The 19,930-nt window shown below is 49.5% G+C and overlaps 1 protein-coding gene and 1 long non-coding RNA gene across 9 annotated transcripts in view; one reads left to right on the forward strand and one right to left on the reverse strand.

The window, feature by feature from the left end:
* Nucleotides 1–2,047: 2,047 nt before the first annotated feature.
* Nucleotides 2,048–19,930, reverse strand: part of Kirrel3 (kirre like nephrin family adhesion molecule 3) — a 560,323-nt gene continuing 542,440 nt past the window's right edge. For 2 of the 5 annotated variants that reach the window (XM_078047301.1, XM_078047300.1), the window contains exons 12-18: nucleotides 18,463–18,563; nucleotides 15,805–16,003; nucleotides 14,506–14,541; nucleotides 10,955–11,137; nucleotides 9,505–9,614; nucleotides 4,213–4,299; nucleotides 2,048–3,533 (exon numbers count right to left, since the gene is read on the reverse strand). In XM_078047301.1, coding sequence (XP_077903427.1) covers nucleotides 3,090–3,533; nucleotides 4,213–4,299; nucleotides 9,505–9,614; nucleotides 10,955–11,137; nucleotides 14,506–14,541; nucleotides 15,805–16,003; nucleotides 18,463–18,563 — 1,160 coding nt within the window. In that variant the 3' untranslated portion in view covers nucleotides 2,048–3,089. The remainder of the gene's footprint in view (nucleotides 3,534–4,212; nucleotides 4,300–9,504; nucleotides 9,615–10,954; nucleotides 11,138–14,505; nucleotides 14,542–15,804; nucleotides 16,004–18,462; nucleotides 18,564–19,930) is intronic. The other 3 variants (XM_078047303.1, XM_078047302.1, XM_078047304.1) reach the window with 3 other exon arrangements.
* Nucleotides 15,981–19,930, forward strand: part of LOC120889749 (uncharacterized) — an 83,458-nt gene continuing 79,508 nt past the window's right edge. For all 4 annotated transcript variants that reach the window (XR_013437988.1, XR_013437990.1, XR_013437989.1 and 1 more), the window contains exon 1: nucleotides 15,981–18,324. This is a non-coding gene — a long non-coding RNA (uncharacterized LOC120889749). The remainder of the gene's footprint in view (nucleotides 18,325–19,930) is intronic.

The following is a 19,930-nucleotide window of genomic DNA, read 5'->3' on the forward strand; positions in this document are numbered from 1 at the left end:
TATCAGAAAACTGGATCCTGGCCTTAGTAGGGGTGGCAGTGAATTGTTACACGGAATAGCTTTGTTTCCCAGGGAGTTGTGGTCTTTCTAGGTCATTTGGGGACTTTAGGTGGAGGATGCCAGTGCTGCCTTCCTAATGGAGCTGTGGCTTGTCCTCGCCTAGCCTGCCCCAGAGCGCCGGCTAGCAGATGACTTGACTGTCAGTCACTTCCATTCATATTCTAGGATGAGAGTGGCTTTGAGTTTGCACTGCAGGATAGAAACATCTTGTAGTGGAAATCCTGTGTATTTAAATCTCAGGTTTGCCACTCTTTAACTCTGTGACCTTGGGCAAGTCTTTGGCTTCTCTAAGCTTCATTTTCACCTCTGTAAGAAAAGGTGGTACTTTGTAGAATTGTAAGGATTAAATAAGATTATAGGTATTGAGCCCTCTTTTTATTAAATGTACAATCACCTACTAGGGAATTCAGGACTTCCTACTACCTTTTTTTTTTTTAAATACTAATTGCCTTTATTGGCTTCTCTGTACCCTCACACATTGTGAGACATCAGTAGAGCTGGACACAAGTAAGGGATGCACATAGCTCAATCTGGGGTCCTTCTTAGTGCTCCAGAGCACCCCACTCCCATTCACCCTAATTTTCTCCCTGCATTGCTGTTCCCCCTCATAAAGACCATTCTCAGAATCTACTGTCTCTTCGCCATTCTTTTGTGTTTGTGCATGAAGAGAGCTCAAAGGATTGATATTCTATAGCTTCATCTTTGATTGTGGCCCTGTGGTGCTCTCTGTTCATCTTCTAGAACAGTTCATCTTCTTGCCGTGGGATTGCCTATGGCATAGGACGGAGATGGACTCATTCCATTCACAGAACAGGTATCTTCTCTGTTCTGGTTATTTTGTCATATCCCTGGGTTGTGGAAAGAATGGGCACTTTCACCCTACAAGTTGTGTGTGTTGGGGGGGGGGGCTATGGGGCAATGGAAGTTCTGGTGAGGATTAAGTTGTAGATTCTCCACCTGTCTCCAAGGTGAGGAGAAATGAATGGACAAATTCTCTTAAGTTATCTTGTCCTTATTCTATCACATCAAGTCATTTTGCATATGATTTGGATCCTTGTTCCCTGCTGGCAAAAGGAAAACATATATAAGAGGGAAAGCATGCTGAGATTAACCTAGAGAGGGTAGAGGTCAACGATCCTAACACCTTCACCAGAGTGGCACCCAGAGCAGGATGTGGGACTGGGATGTATACTTCCATTTTTGATCAGTTTCTATTCCCTTAGGGTTGAGAGATGCAAAGGAAGCTATCCAGGGAACTGGGGGATTTTAAAGCACTAGGAGTATGACTGAAGCAGAAAATTCCCCTGAATGGGGGAACTGTGAGGGCTAAGCATAGAATCTGCAGATTGGGGCCATCCCAGGAATCAGTGAAAGGAAGAAAGCACAGACTACGGTGGTGGCTTCTATGCTGGATAAGGGCTGTGAGGGAAGGTTGGAGAAATAGGCCATAAAGCCAATAAGGAACCTACAACCTTGGGGTGCAATTTGTGTTCTTCAAAGTTCCATTTAAATCACAACCTTTGTGTTAGCACTCTAACCAGCCACTGTTTATCCATCCCACCTCCATGACATCACCCAGCTTCCTATCCAAGCAAAACCATTCTAAGAACATTGTTTGAGTCTCACATCTGAGTATTAGGGTATTGATGGTCTAACTTCTTTTAAGAGGGTTCCTTCCCTGAACTTGAATGGAAGGAGATTGCCCTGCCAAAAAATATCAAGAGAAAAGACTAAAATGATCTGACAAATGTCCAGTATGACCTTGTTGCCTCAGTTGTATTAGAAAAGAGTTGGGATTGGTGAGGCCCATCCACCAGGACAGTATGTCTATAGGTTCTGTTACCACCACAACCAGACCCATCCATTGCCTTCCTAGTCTGAGAAAATTGAATCAAAGAAGGGTAAAGAAACTAGGGTTCCCAAAGCATACTCCGAGCCCTTGGGATCTTTCTGTAACTCTGCAGGATAAAAAAAAGAACAGAATGGATTTGCTGGGGTAATGGCCCTAACATTTATTTTCAGATGGTGAATGGGGGAAGAGGAGAGGCGCAGATGAACTTTCCCTCTTGCCCATGGAGTCTTACTGGAGACAGGATCTTTGCTCCTGGTGTTCATTAGCAGAGAAGTAGAGTCTCATCCTCTTCGGGACCTGATCTCCAGCCCCCTCAAACCAACACCACCCAGGAAACACTCTCCATTGACTGTTCAAAGAACCCTGACCAGACCAACTCTCACTCCTTATATTAATTCTGATTGTGCTGTGGGGAGGTGGGGAGTACATAAAGCAGGGGGCAGGGGAGGCTCTGAATCCCGCAGTCTGGAGAGGGGTACGGTATTCCCCAGGCTTCACAGTCTCCCTCCCCACAGGACACCAGGCTCTGATTGGGCCAGTCCCACCTCCGAGTTCAGAGGCATCAAGTCCAAGGACAGAATTGCAAGAGTATGGACACAAAACACCAAACAAATTGGAGCCAGGTTCCCAGGTGGTGTGCTCTTTTGGCCAGGGCCATTTCTGGCTTCTCAAGTCTCTGAGGCGTGGGCTGGGAGCAGTGTGGGGAGCTGCGGTCTCTGGAGCAGCTTGGTGCTGGGAAGAACTCTCCTTTTCTCCCCAGGGCTGTATAGGAGCACAGGCACAGGGAGGGCTTATGGGCAGCAAGGGGGAAATCCCAGGGGACACCAGAGAGTGGACGGCAGTTTCATGAAAGCAAATTTATAGCTGCCACTAGTGCCTGTGGGAGGAGATGGTAGAGGGGCCTCCAGAAAAGGGCTGGGGACAAAGGTGTCTAGCACCAAGCACATCAGCGGCATCCTCCATCCGTTTCCCCACCTGCTGCCTCTGGCAGGCTGCTGCTGGGGACCCAGATTTGTGCTTGATCAGAGTTTCACAGGAAGGTGTTGGCAGAGGTGCTCAAAGGCCATCCTGGAGGTGTCCAGTTCTGGGGTCCTCTGCAAAGTCGCCCTGGTCCCTGGAGAGCCAGAGCATGCCCTGCCCTCTTCCCTGGCCTGTCCCCGCCCACGGTGTGTGATCCTCAGACGTGAGTCTGCATCCGCCGCTGCAGGGGTCGACTGGGGTCGGAGTTCTGGGAAGAGGACTGGGAGTGGTGGGAAGAGGAGGCGGAGGCCTTGCTGGCCTTGTCAAACTGCACGTAGCCGTCCTGCTTGCCGCTGCTGCTGACGCTGCTGTCACACTGTGTGTCCAGGAAGGAACTGCTATCGCTGAGGGAGCCCCTCTGGAACTCCCGCTCACAAAGCTCGATGGAGGAGCTGCCCATTCCCAACACGAACCTTTGCCCGTAGTCGTAGAGGCGGCTCTGGCCGCTCAGGGTGCTGTAGATGTTGGTGAAGGACATGCCTGTGGGCACACGCTGCTTGCCTGCGGGACGCAGGTCGGGCTGGCAGCTGGACAGGGAGATGGTCGGGGTCGAGTGGTGCTCTTTGAAGGTGTTGACACTGTAGTAGCCATTAGTGGGGTCCTGAGTGGGTGAGAGTGAGAGTGAGAGGGGCATCATTGGGGAAGCCTTTGCTGGACACGGTGGGGGGAATCTAGAACCAGCCAGCCCTACCTTGCCCAGGGAGGGGTGAGGAGGAGGAGGAAGGAAACACTGGCGAGGCCTGGAGGCAGGCAGAAGGACACCCAACCGGAGACCCAGGAAGGGTCAGTGAAGCTGGATGCCAGGAGAGGGCTGGCAGGTTCTTGAAGGGAAGGAGCTGAGGACCCCAGAACTGGACACCTCCTGAGTGGCCTCTGATAACCTCTGCCACCACCTTCCAGGGTTTATGTTAGGGCACTGCAAGATCATTTTCTTTTCTTTTTATTCATTTATTTTTTTTTTCTGTTTTAAGAAAACTTGAAAATCAGACTTTAATTGTTGTTTGTGTTTGTCCAGAACAGGGATAATGGATTTTAAAATCTAATTGTGAGGAGCAGGGGGAGAGGTGAATTAGAGGAGTCTTAACTCTCAGTCTCTTCCACGTTGGGGTGGATAGAGCGGGTGCCTTCAGCAGGGATTGGCGGCTACAGACCTGTCCCCAGGCTGGCTTCTGGCCCTTCCCTTCTCCTGGCTATCATTCTTTGTAGGGACTGGGGCTGGGGCCATCAAAGCTGAAGAACAGATTCCATGGCTGCCTCTTAGAACCTGTGGTTGTTCTCACCTTCAGGTTCTGAAACTCCTTTTCCTCTTCTTTGAGGACTTCCAGCTGCTTCAGTACCGAGTCTTGTTGGAATTCACCCCGTTCCATCTATAATCCAAAAAAATGACATCTCAGTGCATAGGAGGTGGGCTCAACTCCACCTCCTCCAAGGAAAAGATGGGGAAATGAACTCCAAAGATTATCACATATGCTTCACCTCCTCTATGCCCCTCCCTGCGTGGACCACAGAAGGCAGGTGAAGGAGTTGGGGATGAGATCCTATGCCTCATTCCTACTCCTGGAATCCTCATCTTTGAGGCAGAGAGGCAGGAAGGGTAGGGGAGGTGAAGCCTGGGGCAGGCCCCTAAGGCCACGCTGTCTGCAGCTAGGCTAGGTCATCATCTCCTTCAGGGATTTTCCTTGTCTGATTCAATTTAATTCATTGAGCAATTTATTATCCAGACACTGTGCTAAGGTCCAGGGATACACTGATGAAGATACGTTAATATATGGCCCTGTTCATCAGGGAGTTGGATCTGGAAATACATAATTATAGAACATCAAGTACAGGGCAAAGTTCCCTCTCTTTAGGGCAATTCATCAACCAGTGCTAGGGCTGAATGAAGGCCTTAAGGAGGAACCACAGAGAATAATTACATGGGAGGTGTTGGCAACGTTGGTGTTATGGTTTTGATCTGAAGTGTCCCCCAGAGGCCACATGTTGAAGGCTGGTCCTCAGCCTGTGTTGCTGTTGGGAGATGGTGGAACTTTAGGAGGTGAAACCTAGTGGAAAGAAATAAGGCCACTGGGGGCATGCGCTTGAAGGGAGGTCAGGATCTTGGGCCCTCCTCTCTTCTTTTTTCCTTCCTTCCTTCCCTAGTGTTGGGGATTGAACCCATGGCCTCATGTATGCCAACCAAACACTGTATCAATGAGCGACATCTCCAGCCCTATTTTTCTTTGCTCTCTCTCTCTCTCTCTCTCTCTCTTAAATTTTAAGACAGGGTCTTTCTTTCTTTCTTTCTTTTAAAAATATTTTTTGGATGCTAATGAACCTGTATTTTATTCACTTACTTATATGTGGTGCTGGGAATCGAATCCAGTGCCTTACATATGTTAGCCAAGCACTCTACCACTGAGCGGCAACCCAAGACAGGGTCTTTCTACCTTGTCCAGCTGTCCTCAAACTTGCTATGATACTGCCTTAGCTTCCCAAGTAGCTGGGATTATAGGCATGTACCACTGCACCTGGCCTCTCTCTTCATTCTGTTTCTGATTGTCATGAGGTGAGCTGCTTTCCTATGCCATGTGTATCTGCCATGATATTCTTCTGCCTCATCACAAGTTCAAAGGCAACAGGTCCAAGCAACCATGGAGTAATACCTCTGAAACTGAAACTGTGGACCAAAATAAACCTTTCCTCTCATTAAGTCAATTTTCTCAGATATTTTGTCATAGCAATAGAAAGCTGGCCACATCTGTTATTCATAGCAGTGATTTAGATGCATTGGAAAGTTATCTTCCTTAACAGTTATCAAACCACTTAAGATGGAGGACCACTTCTTGCTCTGTTTGGGTTCCATCCACATCTGGTCCAGTTCCTTGCATATTGTGGTCATTGACCAGAAGACTTTTGTAATGGGATATATTAATTCTTGGATTCACAGGGCATAGCACAGTGCCAGATAAACAGTAGGGCTGTTTCAAATATCATGATTTATGTTGAATGACTGAATGAGTGAAGCAGCTTAGTTCTCAATCACTGAGAATAGTCACTAGACATAAGATGAAAAACAGAGCATACTTGCACACAGTGGGTGTTTGCAGTAATCTGAATAACCACAGTGATGCCTCACTTGTGACACAACTGATACCTCCCAAGTATCACTTCTGCTAAGTCCATGGTCTAGGCCAGGTTCCCACATAATCTCTCAGCAGGAAGTTCCTTCTCTCTTGCAGGAACTTCCTCCTCTCCTTTTGAAATCCACAGAACCAGCCAATGTGGTTCCATCTTGTTACTGCCTCACTATTACTACTACTACTTTTTTTACCCCCCATTTCGCAATAAATGCTCCAGCTCTATCTGGATTAGAGTTGTTTCCCACCACACTCAACTTCTAAACCTACCTCCCCTGGATGATGGGGCTGTTTCCAAGGTCAAGAGGTGAAAGGAAGGAAGAATGAGATTTCCCCCAGGGGAAGCTAGCAGCAGAGGCTCAGCAAGTCCCTTCTGCCAAACACCCGCTTGGTGTTACTGGGATACTGAGCAACCCCTACTGTTTTCTGAGGATGTGGAATTGTCTGAGACAGAATGTTCCAATGGAGGGAATTCAATGGCCCATTCGGGAAGGATAGATCTATGAAGCTTAACTACAGAGACATTGGTTCCTGCTCAAGTCTAGGCCGTGGTTTCCTTTCCTTGTAAATAAAACACTCTATTAAGTGAGGTGCTAAGTTAGCCCCTGGGGGTAATAGAGAAGTGTAGACTCAGAACATGACCTTTGTCCTTGAGGAGCTCAGGGATAATTGGTGGTGGGGTAAGGTGTAATTAGAACAATGCACTATGGAAGAGGCACGCACAGAGTGTTTGGGAAGAGTAGAAGGTGTGTAGCTCACCGTCAGTGGGGCAGGGGGCCAGCAAGCACAGAATATCATGGAGTTGATGACATTTGAGCTGATTCTTGTAAGAGAATGTAAAATTTCAAAGAAAAAAAAAGTTGACAGGGCTGTGCATAGGCCTTCCAGGTATAAAGGACTCCAAGATCAGGTGTGTCTCTTTGGTGTGTCTGGAGAGCCAGATGTGGTTGGCCAGGAGATGGAACTAGAAAGATTGGCAGCTGCCTTGCAGGAAGGGTCTGATGACATGCTGGACAGCTGGACTTTATCCAGTAGACATGGAGCCAATGAGGGATTGAAGTAAGATAATCAGGAGATCAGATTTGCATTCTGGAAGAACCCTTTGATAGGGCTCAGAAGGATAGGTTGAGAAAAGTGGCAAATGCTAAAATCAATTAAAAGGCTTCTGCAGAGGAGTGAGGATGAGGCCTGAGATAAGGAAGTGACAGCTCAGGGGAGGCGGGATACACATTTGAGACAATTTTTGAGGTGGAATTGACAGTCCCTAAAAATCAATTGGATAGAGAAAGAGTAGCAGAGGGAAAAGTCGGTTCAATTCAATAAACATTTGTGAGCCCCTGCCAGGGATGAACAAGATAGTAGTTGCTCACCATCTAGTGGGTAATTTTAGAGCAACACAAGTAACTAACATTTACTGAGCATTCACTGTAAGCTGTCTATATCCCCAGGTTCTGCTCTGTGGATTCTACAAACTGAGGATCAAAAACCACTTGGGAAGAAAGTTATGTGTACAGACTGTTTTGTTGTCATTATTCCCTAAACAACACTATGTAACAACTATTTGCATAGTATTTACATTGTATTGTATTAGGTATTTAACTCATCCAGAGATGACTTAAAGTATATGGGAGGAGGCTGGTTCCACCTGTAATCCCAGCAATTTGGGAGGCAAGAGGATCAAAAGTTCAAGTCCAGCCTCAGAAACTCAGTAAGACACTGACTCAAAATTGAAAAAAAAAAAAATGCTGGCAACGTAGCTTAGTAGTAGAGTGCCTCTGGGTTCAATCCCCACTATTGCAAAACAAGAAACTTATAAATAGATAAATGAAAATAAAGTATATGGGAGGATTGGGCACATTATATGCAAACACTACACAATTTTATGTAAGAGACTTGAGCATCTTAAGATTTTGGTATCATTAGGGGGTCCTGGAACCAATCCCCACAGATACCAAGGAACAACTGTACTGATTCATGGGCTCTGAGCTCTTCAGGGCCTCACCATGGCCCTGTATCTTATGCTCATTTCATAGATGGGGACCCTGAAGCTCTTTACCCCTTGCTCTGCTGTTGCTACTCCAGCACATTACTACCATGACAATATGCACCTCAAGTTTCGAGCATAGTTGTTATAGTTTGGATCTGGAATTCTTCTTCCCAAATGGGCCTTTGAGTTCTCTCCGATTAAAATATTCTGTCTGTCTCAGACAATTCTACACCCTCAGCAAAGAGTGGGGTTCACTGGGTATCTTGGTAAGAGTAGTGGGGTATTTGGCAGAAGGGACTTTCTGAGGGCCCTGTGGCTAGCTTCCCCTTGGGGAGACCTTCATCCCCTCATTCCTTTCATCTCCTGACCTAGGTAACAACCCTCATTACTATGAGGTTCGTGTATCCAAGGCTTGCTCCTCAGTGCAACAATGTTCAGCGGTGGGGTTTTGGGTTCCAACCTCAACAGTGGATTAATCCAATGATAGATTCAGAATTTGATGGCATTACTGGGAGGTGGTAGAAACTGTAGAAGGTGGCACCTTGGAGGAAGTGTACCATTGGAGGTGTGCCTTTGAAGGGTCTATCTTACCCCTGACCACTTCCTTGCTCTCTCTCTGCTTCCTAGCAGCCCTGAAGTGAGCAGTTTTGCTCCACATGCTGCTTTGCCATGTTCTTCTGCCATGATGCTCTGTCTCACCCCAGGCCCAGAAATACTGGAGCCATTAACCATGGATTTGAAATAATGAGCCAAAATACATCTTTCCTCCTTCAAGTTGTTTTTCTCAGATATTTTGTCACAGTAATGAAAAGCTGACTAACACAGTTGTCTAGGCTTTTGCCTGGACAGTAAGGTGGATTCTGAGTCATGAAGAGGGATCAAGAAGAGGTACAGGGCTGGGGATGTGGCTCAAGCGGTAGCGTGCTCGCCTGGCATGTGTGTGGCCCAGGTTCGATCCTCAGCACCACATACAAAGATGTTGTGTCCACCCAAAACTAAAAAATAAATATTAAAAAATTTTTAAAAAAGAAGAGGTACAGCAGGCTTTATATCACTGGAGAGGTTCTGAGTTTACTTCTGGTGGGCAATCCAGTTCCCAAAGAGGAACCTATGCTTCTTACGGACAAGTTTTGGGGGAAGGAGAGAGAAGAGGAATGTACTGAGTGTCTATTATATCTATGTGTGTGGAATTATATATAGCAACGTACTATGGCAATTTAAGCCTATGGACTCTCCTGCGGGCAGGGACTGTACTTTAGATGTCTTCAAGTCTCCCAGATCACCAGGTGCAGTATAACAGGCCCACAAATAAATGTCTGTTGGTTGAGACTGTGTGCCTGATCTGTTGTAGAGCATCTCGACTGATGCTCTGCTTCTCAGAAGTGTCAAGGACATTGAGAAGCCTCCAATCCCAGGACCTTCTGGGGACATGGTCACAGGGTATGGTGGAGAATGGGCAGCATTCTTACCATCAGCTGCTTGATGGTGGAGTGCTCTTCTGCCTCCCGACCGGAGGTAGGCTCCTTGTGGACAATCTCCACTCGGATATCGTTTTTGGCTGACACAACCCCTTTCAGGTCTGGACATAAAATAGGAAAGTGCAGGCGACAAATTCAGTTCTCACCCTCAGGGATCAAGGCCCAAGATGTCATGCTCCCCCATAATTGCCTGATGCCACCCCTCACCCCACCACCCTGCAGGATTTACCCTCCCTTCAACCCCTGAACTCAGCAGCTTCACCAGCCGCCCCCCAACCCCCTGCCCATAGAACATCTGGGTGGATATGCTGTGGACTATGTGGGCCTCCAGAGAGGCCAGCCACACACGGGCCGCCTGGCTCCCTGATGCATGCACCTTAGGCATTTCCCCTTGGCTGGAGAGGCGGTCCTCATCCATCATCCACCTTACTGATCCTTACTTCCTTCTAGAAGCTTCTCTGACCTATTCTATCAGGCTCTATTCTCTCCATTCATAGAACCATGACTTAGTGTCAGAATGGACCTTAAGATCTCATAGCCAACCCCTCACCCAGAGCAGAAACAAACACACAGGGGTCCAGTTTTTCCTGTTGAAGCTTCCATGATGGAAACTTTACTCTTTCTACAAGAGGTAGCCTGTTTCTAGCTGGAGAGCTTTCTGAGAAAATTCTTGCTAAAATATATTCTTCTATAATTTCTATTGGAAGGCAGTAAGAGAGGTCCTGAGAGAGCATAATTGGGGGTAATCATGGGAACCAGGGCTGCTTAGCTAGACTGGAGAAAATGTTAAGGGGAACCCTGGATTCCTTCCAACATGTAAGGGCTGAGTGGTGGAAGGAGCAGACTTATAATATTGGTGATTCACTTTGTGCTTTCTGCTCATCGATGTTTAGAGCCAAGTAGGGTCGTAAAACTTCAGTCATCCAACCCCTTAATATCACAGATGAGGAAACTGAGGCCAGGAATAGGTGTGGTTTTTCCCTGAATCACATGGAGGAAGAGGTGGAACTAGGGGCCTGCACCTCTACTGCCTTCACTTCTGCCATTCTGTCTTCCCCTTGCACCTGTCTGTCAGCTAAGCCCAGTATGGAGATCTGGGTGCAGAGGATTCTTCAGAGCAATTCCTTGAATGTTTTTTTTCCCCCCTGGGTAGGTGACTGGCTTTTCAGGTTAGACTTGCAGCCCTGGCAGAGCAAGCCACTTCTTTCCCCCGGATCTGTATACTCTCCGTGACGAGAGGGGCATATTTGTCCAACCCAAATTGTTGGCTGCCTTCCCATGCTGGATGAAGGTCAGTCTAGTGCAGTTCAACCTCATCTGCATGCCCACTGAGTGCAGACACCCCACAAGGCACTGCAAGTGAAATGACCACGTCAGACCCATCCCTGCCCCAGGAGCTCACAGCACTGTTAGGGCCCGGGTTCATTGCACTCCTGCTTACTTGCTCTCCGGGGAAGTCTAAGCCTGGCCTTTTTCTCTGTCCCCCTCCCTGAGATCCCGGGTCTCCCTCCCGTACTTCTCTGGGAACGGGCACAGCAGAAGGCCACAATGGTTGCCATTAGGACGAGGAAGGCCACACCAGCTCCTACGGCCACCCCGATGATGACGGCCATCGGCACAGACTCTGTGGGAGAGAAGCAGGCACGGCTGATGAGGGACAGGGGACAGGACACTGTCCCCCCAGGACCTCACCCAGTCCCCTTCCGTGCAGCCCCTGTCAAGCTGGGGCCAGACCACTGCCACATGGGCCCTTCTGGGTAATACCTTGGTGGGGCCTGGAAAGGCACAGGCAGAGTCCCCCCAGAGTCAGCTCTGAGTGGGACTGTGGAGATGGGGGTGGAGGACACAAAGTGGAGGGGAGAGTGTGGAGGAACAGGAAGGAGGGACAAACGCTGGAGCAGACACAGAGAAGGGAGGGCGGGGGAGAGGAACACTGCAAATACAGGGTGAGGCTGGCGTAATTTATTGTTCTTTGGCATTAAACAAGGAATTTGTCATGTGGTGGCTGGTGAGTCAAAGTCCTGGTTTTTCTTTGAAAAATGACTATGGTCACAGCCCTTGTTTGTCCAGTTTGTTCCTTCCTTCTCTTCCTTTCCCCAGGTACATGGAGGATACGTGTGAACACCCAGCTGTGAGTTTTCAGGTTGGAGGCAGCCTCCCCTCAGGGCCTGCGGGGCATCCTGGGTTGGAGCCCCCAGGTGTCCATATCTCAGGAGCCAGGGGGGCAGGATCAGAGTTCCCTACCTCACTTCTCTAAGGAGAAATGACCTTTTCCCTTGACCGGCCTGCTCCTCCAGCTCTCTGAGCACCTGGCACCTGTTGCAGTGTGAGAGCATTTTGGGAAGCCCAGCTGGGCCAGCCCCCAGTCCCTGCCTGCAGTCTGTCCCCTGGCCCAGCTGTGGGGATTGGGGGGTGAAGAGGGGTTGCATTACCAGACAGCCCTGGCCCTTCTATGACTGATATGTGGCCTGAACACAATTTGGAACCCCCCAAATGAACATCAGGAATAGAACTAGAGAATGTTGGGGCCGGTGACCTTGGGGCTCACTGAATCCAAGGTTTCCATTTGAAGACAGAGATACTGAGCCCCAGAAAAGTCAAGTGATTTGGTCAAAGACACACAGCTGCAGTAGAGCCAAGGTAAATCCAGGTCTCCTCCTACTGCTCCCATCTCATCCAGCTCAGTCCACTGTGTCACATGGCATCCTCCAAATCTTAACATGTACTATCCAGCCCAGACTGCTGGCTGCTGGAGTCCTGGATCCATTAGTTCTTCCAAGCTAACTCTACTTCTCTTGTCTGTAAAAGGGGGGTAATAATAGTGCTGGCCTCAGAAGGTTATTGCGGGGCTGAGACGAAGGACCGTGTAGGAAGGCCTTGGAGCAGGGCCCGGCACCCAGCCCTAATGCCAGTGTTTGTTCCTGTTGTTGTTCAGGAAGGGCTGACTATAGCAGATCACAACCTTAAGGAGAAGCACGCTCCTCTGAAAGACTGAGCCTCGTCGCCCCCCTCCCCACCTTCATCAGTGTGGATGGACTTTGTGACAGTGTGGTGTTTGCTCTGGACTGTGGTCCACCTTCCGTGGTGCTGGAGATGGACCCCAGGGCGCACGCATGCTCGGTTAATACTCTACCACCCTCATCCCTGGGTGTTTTCTTGATAGGATGAGATGAACAAACCCTTGCACCTGGGTCCCCAAGGCACTGCTGGAAGGGTGCGGAAGGTGGTGGGGACACTAACCCGCAGGAGCTGGTGCCTCTTTGTTGGCAGCGTGTGATTAAGCTGGTCCATTCTTTTGCCACCCTGGACCTGCACACTAACCCATGTGTTATCTACCTATGGGTGGCCGAGACCACTGCAGAAGTGACAGAGGACGTGACCAGCAGGAAGTGGGGACAGCAAACACTCAGGTTGGAAAGGGAAGCATCTGGGTTGCTTTTTAACAGTCAGGAACGAGGAAAGGGACATGACCTCAGGGAGTTTGCTTTGACAAACAAATGCTACTGTCTCTTGGTTTAATTCCATTAGGAAAGGAAAACTGCTTTGACAACTCATTGGTTCTCTGCTTTTCAAATTTATAAATTGAGGTTTGATTTGGTTGACCTCTGATTCCTAGTAAATTTTCCTGGAAAAACTCAGGGCTTGTCTCAGCTGAACTCAGAGCCAGGTCATAACTCGTCCTCACATCCCCGGACTCGGATTCTCATCTGTAAATCCACAGAGCTGGGGCAGTAGTATCTAAGGTCCTTTCTGCCTCGTGGCATTCTTGAGTCTGTGTTTCCTGGAGTAGTTAGCAGCTGCTCCAGGGTGAGGGAGCTGCCATCTTGGTTGGAGAAGTGTTTCCAAGCAGGTGGGCAAGGGTGGAGGAGGAGGGGGCCTGGGTGGGGCAGGGCTCTGGGTGGCATCCCTCCTCTTCCTGGTGTTTCTTCCTTGCCTGGCCTCCGGAGTCTGGCCTAGGCAGCCTGGGCAGGCAGTTCCTCTTCCTCCTCAAGGAGTGGGGAGGAGAAGCTGCACTCTCTCAGCTGCCCTCTCTCAGCCTCGACTCCATCCAAGGAGGGAGACTGGGCATGAGGAGTCTCAGACACTGTGGGAAGACAGTGTCAGAAAACTCCAGGTGAGTGCGAACAGACAGACATGGAATGGAGACAGGACGGAGCTACCAGAGGTGAGGGAGTCCAGATAGTAGAGCAGGGGCCAGCTCTGTGTGGGCTGGATGGGTTGGCTGTGAGCTGACCGTGCCCTGGACTGTACCCAGAGAGGAGAGGTATGTGGGCCCACCTGGAGGGGTAACATGGGCCAGGGGCCAGTATGGGCAGAAAACTGAGATAGAAGACCCCCTGAGTCCTTGGTGAGAACTTATTTGGCCCTGTGGAGTCTGATTTACCCTGTCTTGGTTGTGTGTGTGTGTGTGTGTGTGTGTGTGTGTGTGTGTATGTATGTACAAGTGTCTAGACAGAACAACTCGGTCCAAGGAGTCTGATGACCACTCTGCTGCAGATGCAGGGGGTGTGGGGGCTGGGTGTGTGCATTGCCCAGCAGCCTCGGCCTGGTGGTGAAATGACACTTCATGGGGGAGGAGGCGGAATGCCAGCAAGCAGGGTGAAGCAAGCTGCAGCAGGGATTGGGAGGCAGGCTTCCTAGGAGGCAATGTGGAGAAGTCGGGGAAGCTTGGAAATACAGGGGGGCCAGGGGCTGGGGCTTGTGAAGAGAAGGGAAAGAAGGAATGGAGGGGACAGGAGCGGAGCCAGTGTCCTGGGGAGGAAGGAGCCCTGGGGCCATGGCAGCAGACAGAGACAGGTCTCTGGGGTCCCTAGACCCCAGTTGGCTGGGAGGCCCTCTCCCCCTGTTCTGACTGCACTAAGCCCTCCATGTAGGGAGGGCAGGGATGTTAGTGGCCTGCTAAGGCCTCCCTACCCCATGTCAGTCCCCTCCCCCACTAGCCAAGAAGTCCCTCCCCCATCCCAGGGAAGTTCTCAACATCTCCTTCCGTACCTGCTTCCAGCCCGGCTCCCGACTTCATTTCTGAACCTGTTTGGAAATAAAGCAAGCGTCCATAGCCAGGGCCTGGCTGGCCAGGGTGGGGTGGGCGGGGATTGGCCACCTGGAGGGGGCTGGGGCAAGGGGGGCTCCCTCCTCCATCACATCCCTGGACTGCCCCAGAGATCCAGGCTCGCCCAACTGAACTTGGAGTTCATTCATACTGACTTGGACACTCCAGAGGGGGGTGGAGAGAGAAAAGTCAAGCCTGGGAGGGGGTGTGAGGGTGGGTGAAAACACCAAGGTGAGGGCACGGGGGTGGGGCACCGAGGGGAAGACAAGGAGGGTAGGCAACAGGGGGCCAGGAGGGTTAGGATGACAGGTGGATGATATTATGCAAATTATGTGCAAAGCGTTATGCAAAGCAGCTCCTATTAAGGTAGAGGAGGTAGGAGACACTCTGAGATTTGACCCTTAGGTGCGATCGCCATGTGATCCCTAGAGGCCTCAGGGGCTCAGCTGGGACCAACTGCTTGGCCCTGAATCTTTTTTCGGGAGGCCCAACCTGGCTGAACACCATCCCTGGACCTCCCTGGCTGAGCTCTGACTGGCCCAGGGGCAAGTTCCACGGCCCATTTCAGGAGCAGCGGCGCTGCTGGCTGCATGTGGAGCTTCTCTGCAACCAGCCCTCAGTGGCCCTCTGAGGTTCTCCACCTGGTAGTTGGTGCCCAGGAACTTTGAGAGACTGGAGTTCTTAGCACCTGTCTGACAAGGAGCTGGGACAGTCTATGCATGGGGTCACAGTGGGGGACTCTTTTTCCTCCCTTCATGCCAACCTGGCTGTTTTGCACCCTTTTTTCCTTTTATAGCTCTGTGGTCCACGTGTCTAGCCCTGGAACTGCTGATGGTCTGGGTCCTGCCTCCCCACACCAGGGATCTGGACCCTCAGGCACCCCCCCAGTTTTAGCTTGGCACCCCCTGCTGGACTTCTATCCTGTCATAAGGGCACTTTGGCATCAGACCAGCGCCTACAAGGAAGGGCAGAGGGTGTGGGGGCCAGGGCCTTTGGAAGCTTCTGGGCATCTCAACAAGACTAGTCAGCCCAGCTCGTTCTGTGGTCACCTTTCCCTGAAGTATTCTGCCACTCCCAGAAATTTCTTCCCCTTCTGGCTTCCTGATGGGGCTGGTGCCCCTTGCCTCAGAGAGGAGCCAGTCGGGGCTGTGTGGCAGGTAAAGAATGCTGTGACTGGTTCTCGGACCTGCCTTGCACCCTGCTGGTCCCCAAGTTGCTCTGGTGGCCCTGGTGGCCCTCACCTTGCTCCTTGAGCCGGATGATCTCGGTGTCAGAGCCAAAGCTGTTCCAGGCGGTGCAGTTATAGATGGTTTGGAAGTCCGCCCGGACAATGTTGCTGATGGTCAGGGTGGAGATGACACCCTCCTCCGTGCTGACCGTCTCCACTGTGTAGCGCCCAGACGTCCCTGACTCCAGCACATTCTCCTTCCAGGACCAGGCCTGCCAGGGTGCCCAGAGTTAGTAGGAGACCCCTATAGGCTGCCCATGCCAGGACCTCAATGTCACCTCCCCACCCCAGGCACTGACACGGCCAGGCTCAAGTTCATGCTTACTGCCACACACTACCAATATGTGTACACATGAATACTTGCACACACATCACATACATAAAACAGTGCACACCATCACACATCACCATGCATGTATACACATAGCATACCACCCACATCATGGTACACACATGTACCATACACCACAAACATGCATCCACACCTGCACATACTGAAACATGTATAAACATCACAACACACACATATAGGCACATCACCAATATGTATATATACAGGTACATGTGTGTGTCTATCATACCACACACTACTAACACATGCATACACACTGCACTATACACATATATGTGTACTACATGTATATACACTACACACACAGCATATATTCACACATATATACGTGCATATATAGCACACTATACACATACATGTATACACATCACAAACACATATACGCATGTATACACAGAAGTTAGGGCCATCTCAGAGGCCATTTCCTTCCAAGGAGGGCCTTATGCACAACTGCATTTGGAACATTTTCTGGCAAAGAGGGACTCTTATGGTGACAAGCTGAGCCCTGTGTGTGTCTTTCTCCCATGTGGACCTCCTCAAGGGCACCCTGTGCCATGCTGCTAACTCACTCAGCCTGAGGTAGCCCAGAATGATTCATCTAGTGTTGTGAATTGGCCTTTTCAAAAGTTTACAGGGAAGATAATTTAATTGTTTTCAGAGTCATTCCATGAACATTGCAAACACCTCAACGTGTCTCTTGCACACAACGGCTCGCAGTGTTCATGGGAACTCAGTCGTGCCAGTTAGTGCCCAGAGGCTCCATCCAGGTGAGCTGGAGCAGGGCTTTTCAAACTCTGGACCAGCCCCTTCTTAGTGCTGGGGCTGCCCTGTGCTCAGCAGGCTGTTCACAGCTGCCCTGGCTTCTACTCACTAAGACACCAGCATCAACCTTCAAAGTTGTGACAACCAAAAATGTCTCCAGATGCCGCCAAATATCCCCTGGGGGACAAATTGCCACTTGAGAATCACTAGCTTACAGTTAAGTATCTGTGAGAGAACGATGGTGTGAAAATGCTCAAGGGTGATTGGATGGGATGTTTTACAAGGGGCATGTGTTATATTTATGAATTATGTGTGTGTGGTGCTGGGGATCGAACCCAGGGCCTCTCAAGTGCTAGGTAAGTCTGGGAATCTACTGGTAAGCTACACCCCCAGCACTTTTATATTTTGTTTTGAAACAGGGTCTCAGTAAGTTGCCCCAGGGTCTCAGTAAGTGGCCTCAAACTTGTGATCCTCCTGCCTTAGCTTTTTGAATAACTGGGATTACAGATGTGTGGGCTTACATTTATAATTTTTTTAAAAATTAAAAAGTAAAGTGAATGGAGAGGCATAGGTATTAGTTCAATGTGTGAGTTTTTACAATCTTTTGGTGAATCTTTCAAACAATGAATGAACCGAATGCCTGAGAAAATGTGTAAGAGCAATAACATTCTAATAAAATCTTAGTTTACTAAGATGACAGTTACTATTTGCACAGACTGATGTCTCAGGCATACACAGGCTCTCACAAGCTCAGCACCTGGCCCACCCGACACCACTCTCCAGGCACTGCTGCCCTGTGGAAAGGAGGGACTTCCCTGTGGAGTTGACCCTGGGCAGTCTTACAGCAGGACTCTCTTAGGCATTGGGGATTGCTGAAATAATATCTTTTCCCCAATTGCGCTACCGAGTGCTCTCTTTTCATTACTTTCATGCCTGAGCTTCTGCCAATTTCAGATGGATTTGGGTGCAAGACCCTCTCTTTAAAAAAATGCAAACACCTGGGAGTGGGAGCAAGGGTGGGCAACACTTCACAGAGTGCCTTGACTGTCTTGCAGGGTACAGCTGGAGGAAGGGAAGAATGGATCAGTCATTTCAGAGGGGTGCACTTATGGTGCAGGACGAGGGGTTCCCTGTTGCCATTAAGGGCAGAAGAGACTCTTTAAGAGAAGGGCTCTGGGAGGCACAGAAAGCAGTAGCCAACTATAAACTCCACTCAGCTTATGAATTTGCCAGACTGGCCTTGAACCCAGGAAAGAGAAGAAATCATTCATCTTTTCCCCTCTTTCCCAGGATGCAGATTTGGTTAGAATCATTAACCCTGAGCTCAGCCAAATGGCAGACACATCCTGGGAACACTCCTGATCCAAGAAGGGAGGTTGCCTGTAATTGTTCTCAGGATGGATTCTCAAGAGAGAGAAGGTAGGTATGATTTTCCTTGAGGAAAGTGAGTCTGGGAGGTGTATCCCCACTGGCTGACTGCTGGGCTCTTGGCAGAGGTGACCCCTGGGCTGCTGGGGGTCGGGGCGCCAGGCCTGCCTTGTTCCCTGGAGCACTCACTATTCTGTCTGGTGGCGGTGTGCTCCGGATGAAGCATTTGATCTGGCCTTTCTCACCGTGGAGGGCGTGCTGGGTCTGGGTGCTGGAGATGATGGGGGGTCCTGTTGGGGAGACAGCAACACATTAGGGATCCAGGAAGGGCAGGTCTCCAGCTGGCACCCTCTGTGGTGGGTTCAAAAGTGTATTCATTAATCCAAGCATTCAGCAAACATTTACGGAAGGCTCACATGTGCAAGGTAGAGTGCAAGGTAGGCGACTTGAAGATAAATTAGGCATTAAGTCGTAAACCTCTCAAGGGATCATGAGTGAATGCTTCTAAGTCAGAATCCCCAGAAGACATAAATAACTGTAATAAAAGGTGGTGAGCGTTCATAGCACAGAAGCAGTGCAGATAAACTGCCAACCGACTTCAGGGGAGAGAGAATAATTCTATCTGGCGCTCTGGGAAAGCTTTAGGAAGGAGGTGGTGAACCTGGGAAGCTCCAGAATGGGGGCAGGTGTCATGATGAAGGAAAACAGCCCTAATGAATGTCGCCGGCCTAGGCAGCTGTTAGAGTTCAAGCCATTTCTCAATTCTCCAGTAGAGGGCGCTCTTGCCTAACAAACTGGCTGTATTCGGCCAGGTTCCTCCAGAGGAAGAAAAAGGGTGCTGTCCCTCTACCAGGGGCCAAAATCACCCAGGATAGGTGACATGTGTTGGCCATGTTCACAATCTTTTTTTTTTTTGATATTTATTTTTAGCTTTAGGTGGACACAATATCTTTATTTTATTTTTATGTGGTGCTGAGGATCGAACCCAGTGCCTTGCACATGCTAGGCGAGCGTGCTATTGCTTGAGCCATGTCCCCAGCCCCATGTTCACTATCTTAATCCAATGTGTGTCTCAGTAGATCCTGTAGTTGTCTCCACACACATACGTAGATGGCCCTAGTGAGACCACAGCTCTAAAACTGACCTCAATATTATCCCATTCAATATGCATGCAGGTACGGCATGTTTATGGGTGGCAAGTTCTGAGAGTGCCTGTCACATTTAGCACATAAGGCAACAGGGAGAGTCCACCCGAAGCAGAACTTGTCTATAGTGCTTCTTTTCCAGTTCTGCCAGTTATCTAACCTAAGTCTTTTCTGTGTGATCCCAACCTGACATTGAAAGTGGGAAAGAGAAACAGCTACTACAACCATTTGCTCAGCTAATTTTCTAGCTGGGATAAGTGGTTGGGGATGGGGTGTGGTTGAACTCCCTTCCCCATCTCAGGGTTGATGTCCTAGGAAAGACAGAAAAAGTAATGATGGGGAGAATGTGCAAAATTATGCTGGGAACAAAACAAAAATCGCTGCAAACATAATTGCTGTTTATTAGCCACCTTAATTAAAACAGATTTGCATTTCCATGAGTGGCTCTCAGCCAAGGGAAAAAAGGTATTGGGAGCCACTCCCAAGGCTTCTCTTGAGGTTAGGTACAAAGG

The sequence above is a fragment of the Ictidomys tridecemlineatus genome, chromosome 4, assembly GCF_052094955.1.
Source record: "Ictidomys tridecemlineatus isolate mIctTri1 chromosome 4, mIctTri1.hap1, whole genome shotgun sequence".
Classification (NCBI taxonomy): Eukaryota; Metazoa; Chordata; class Mammalia; order Rodentia; family Sciuridae; genus Ictidomys; species Ictidomys tridecemlineatus.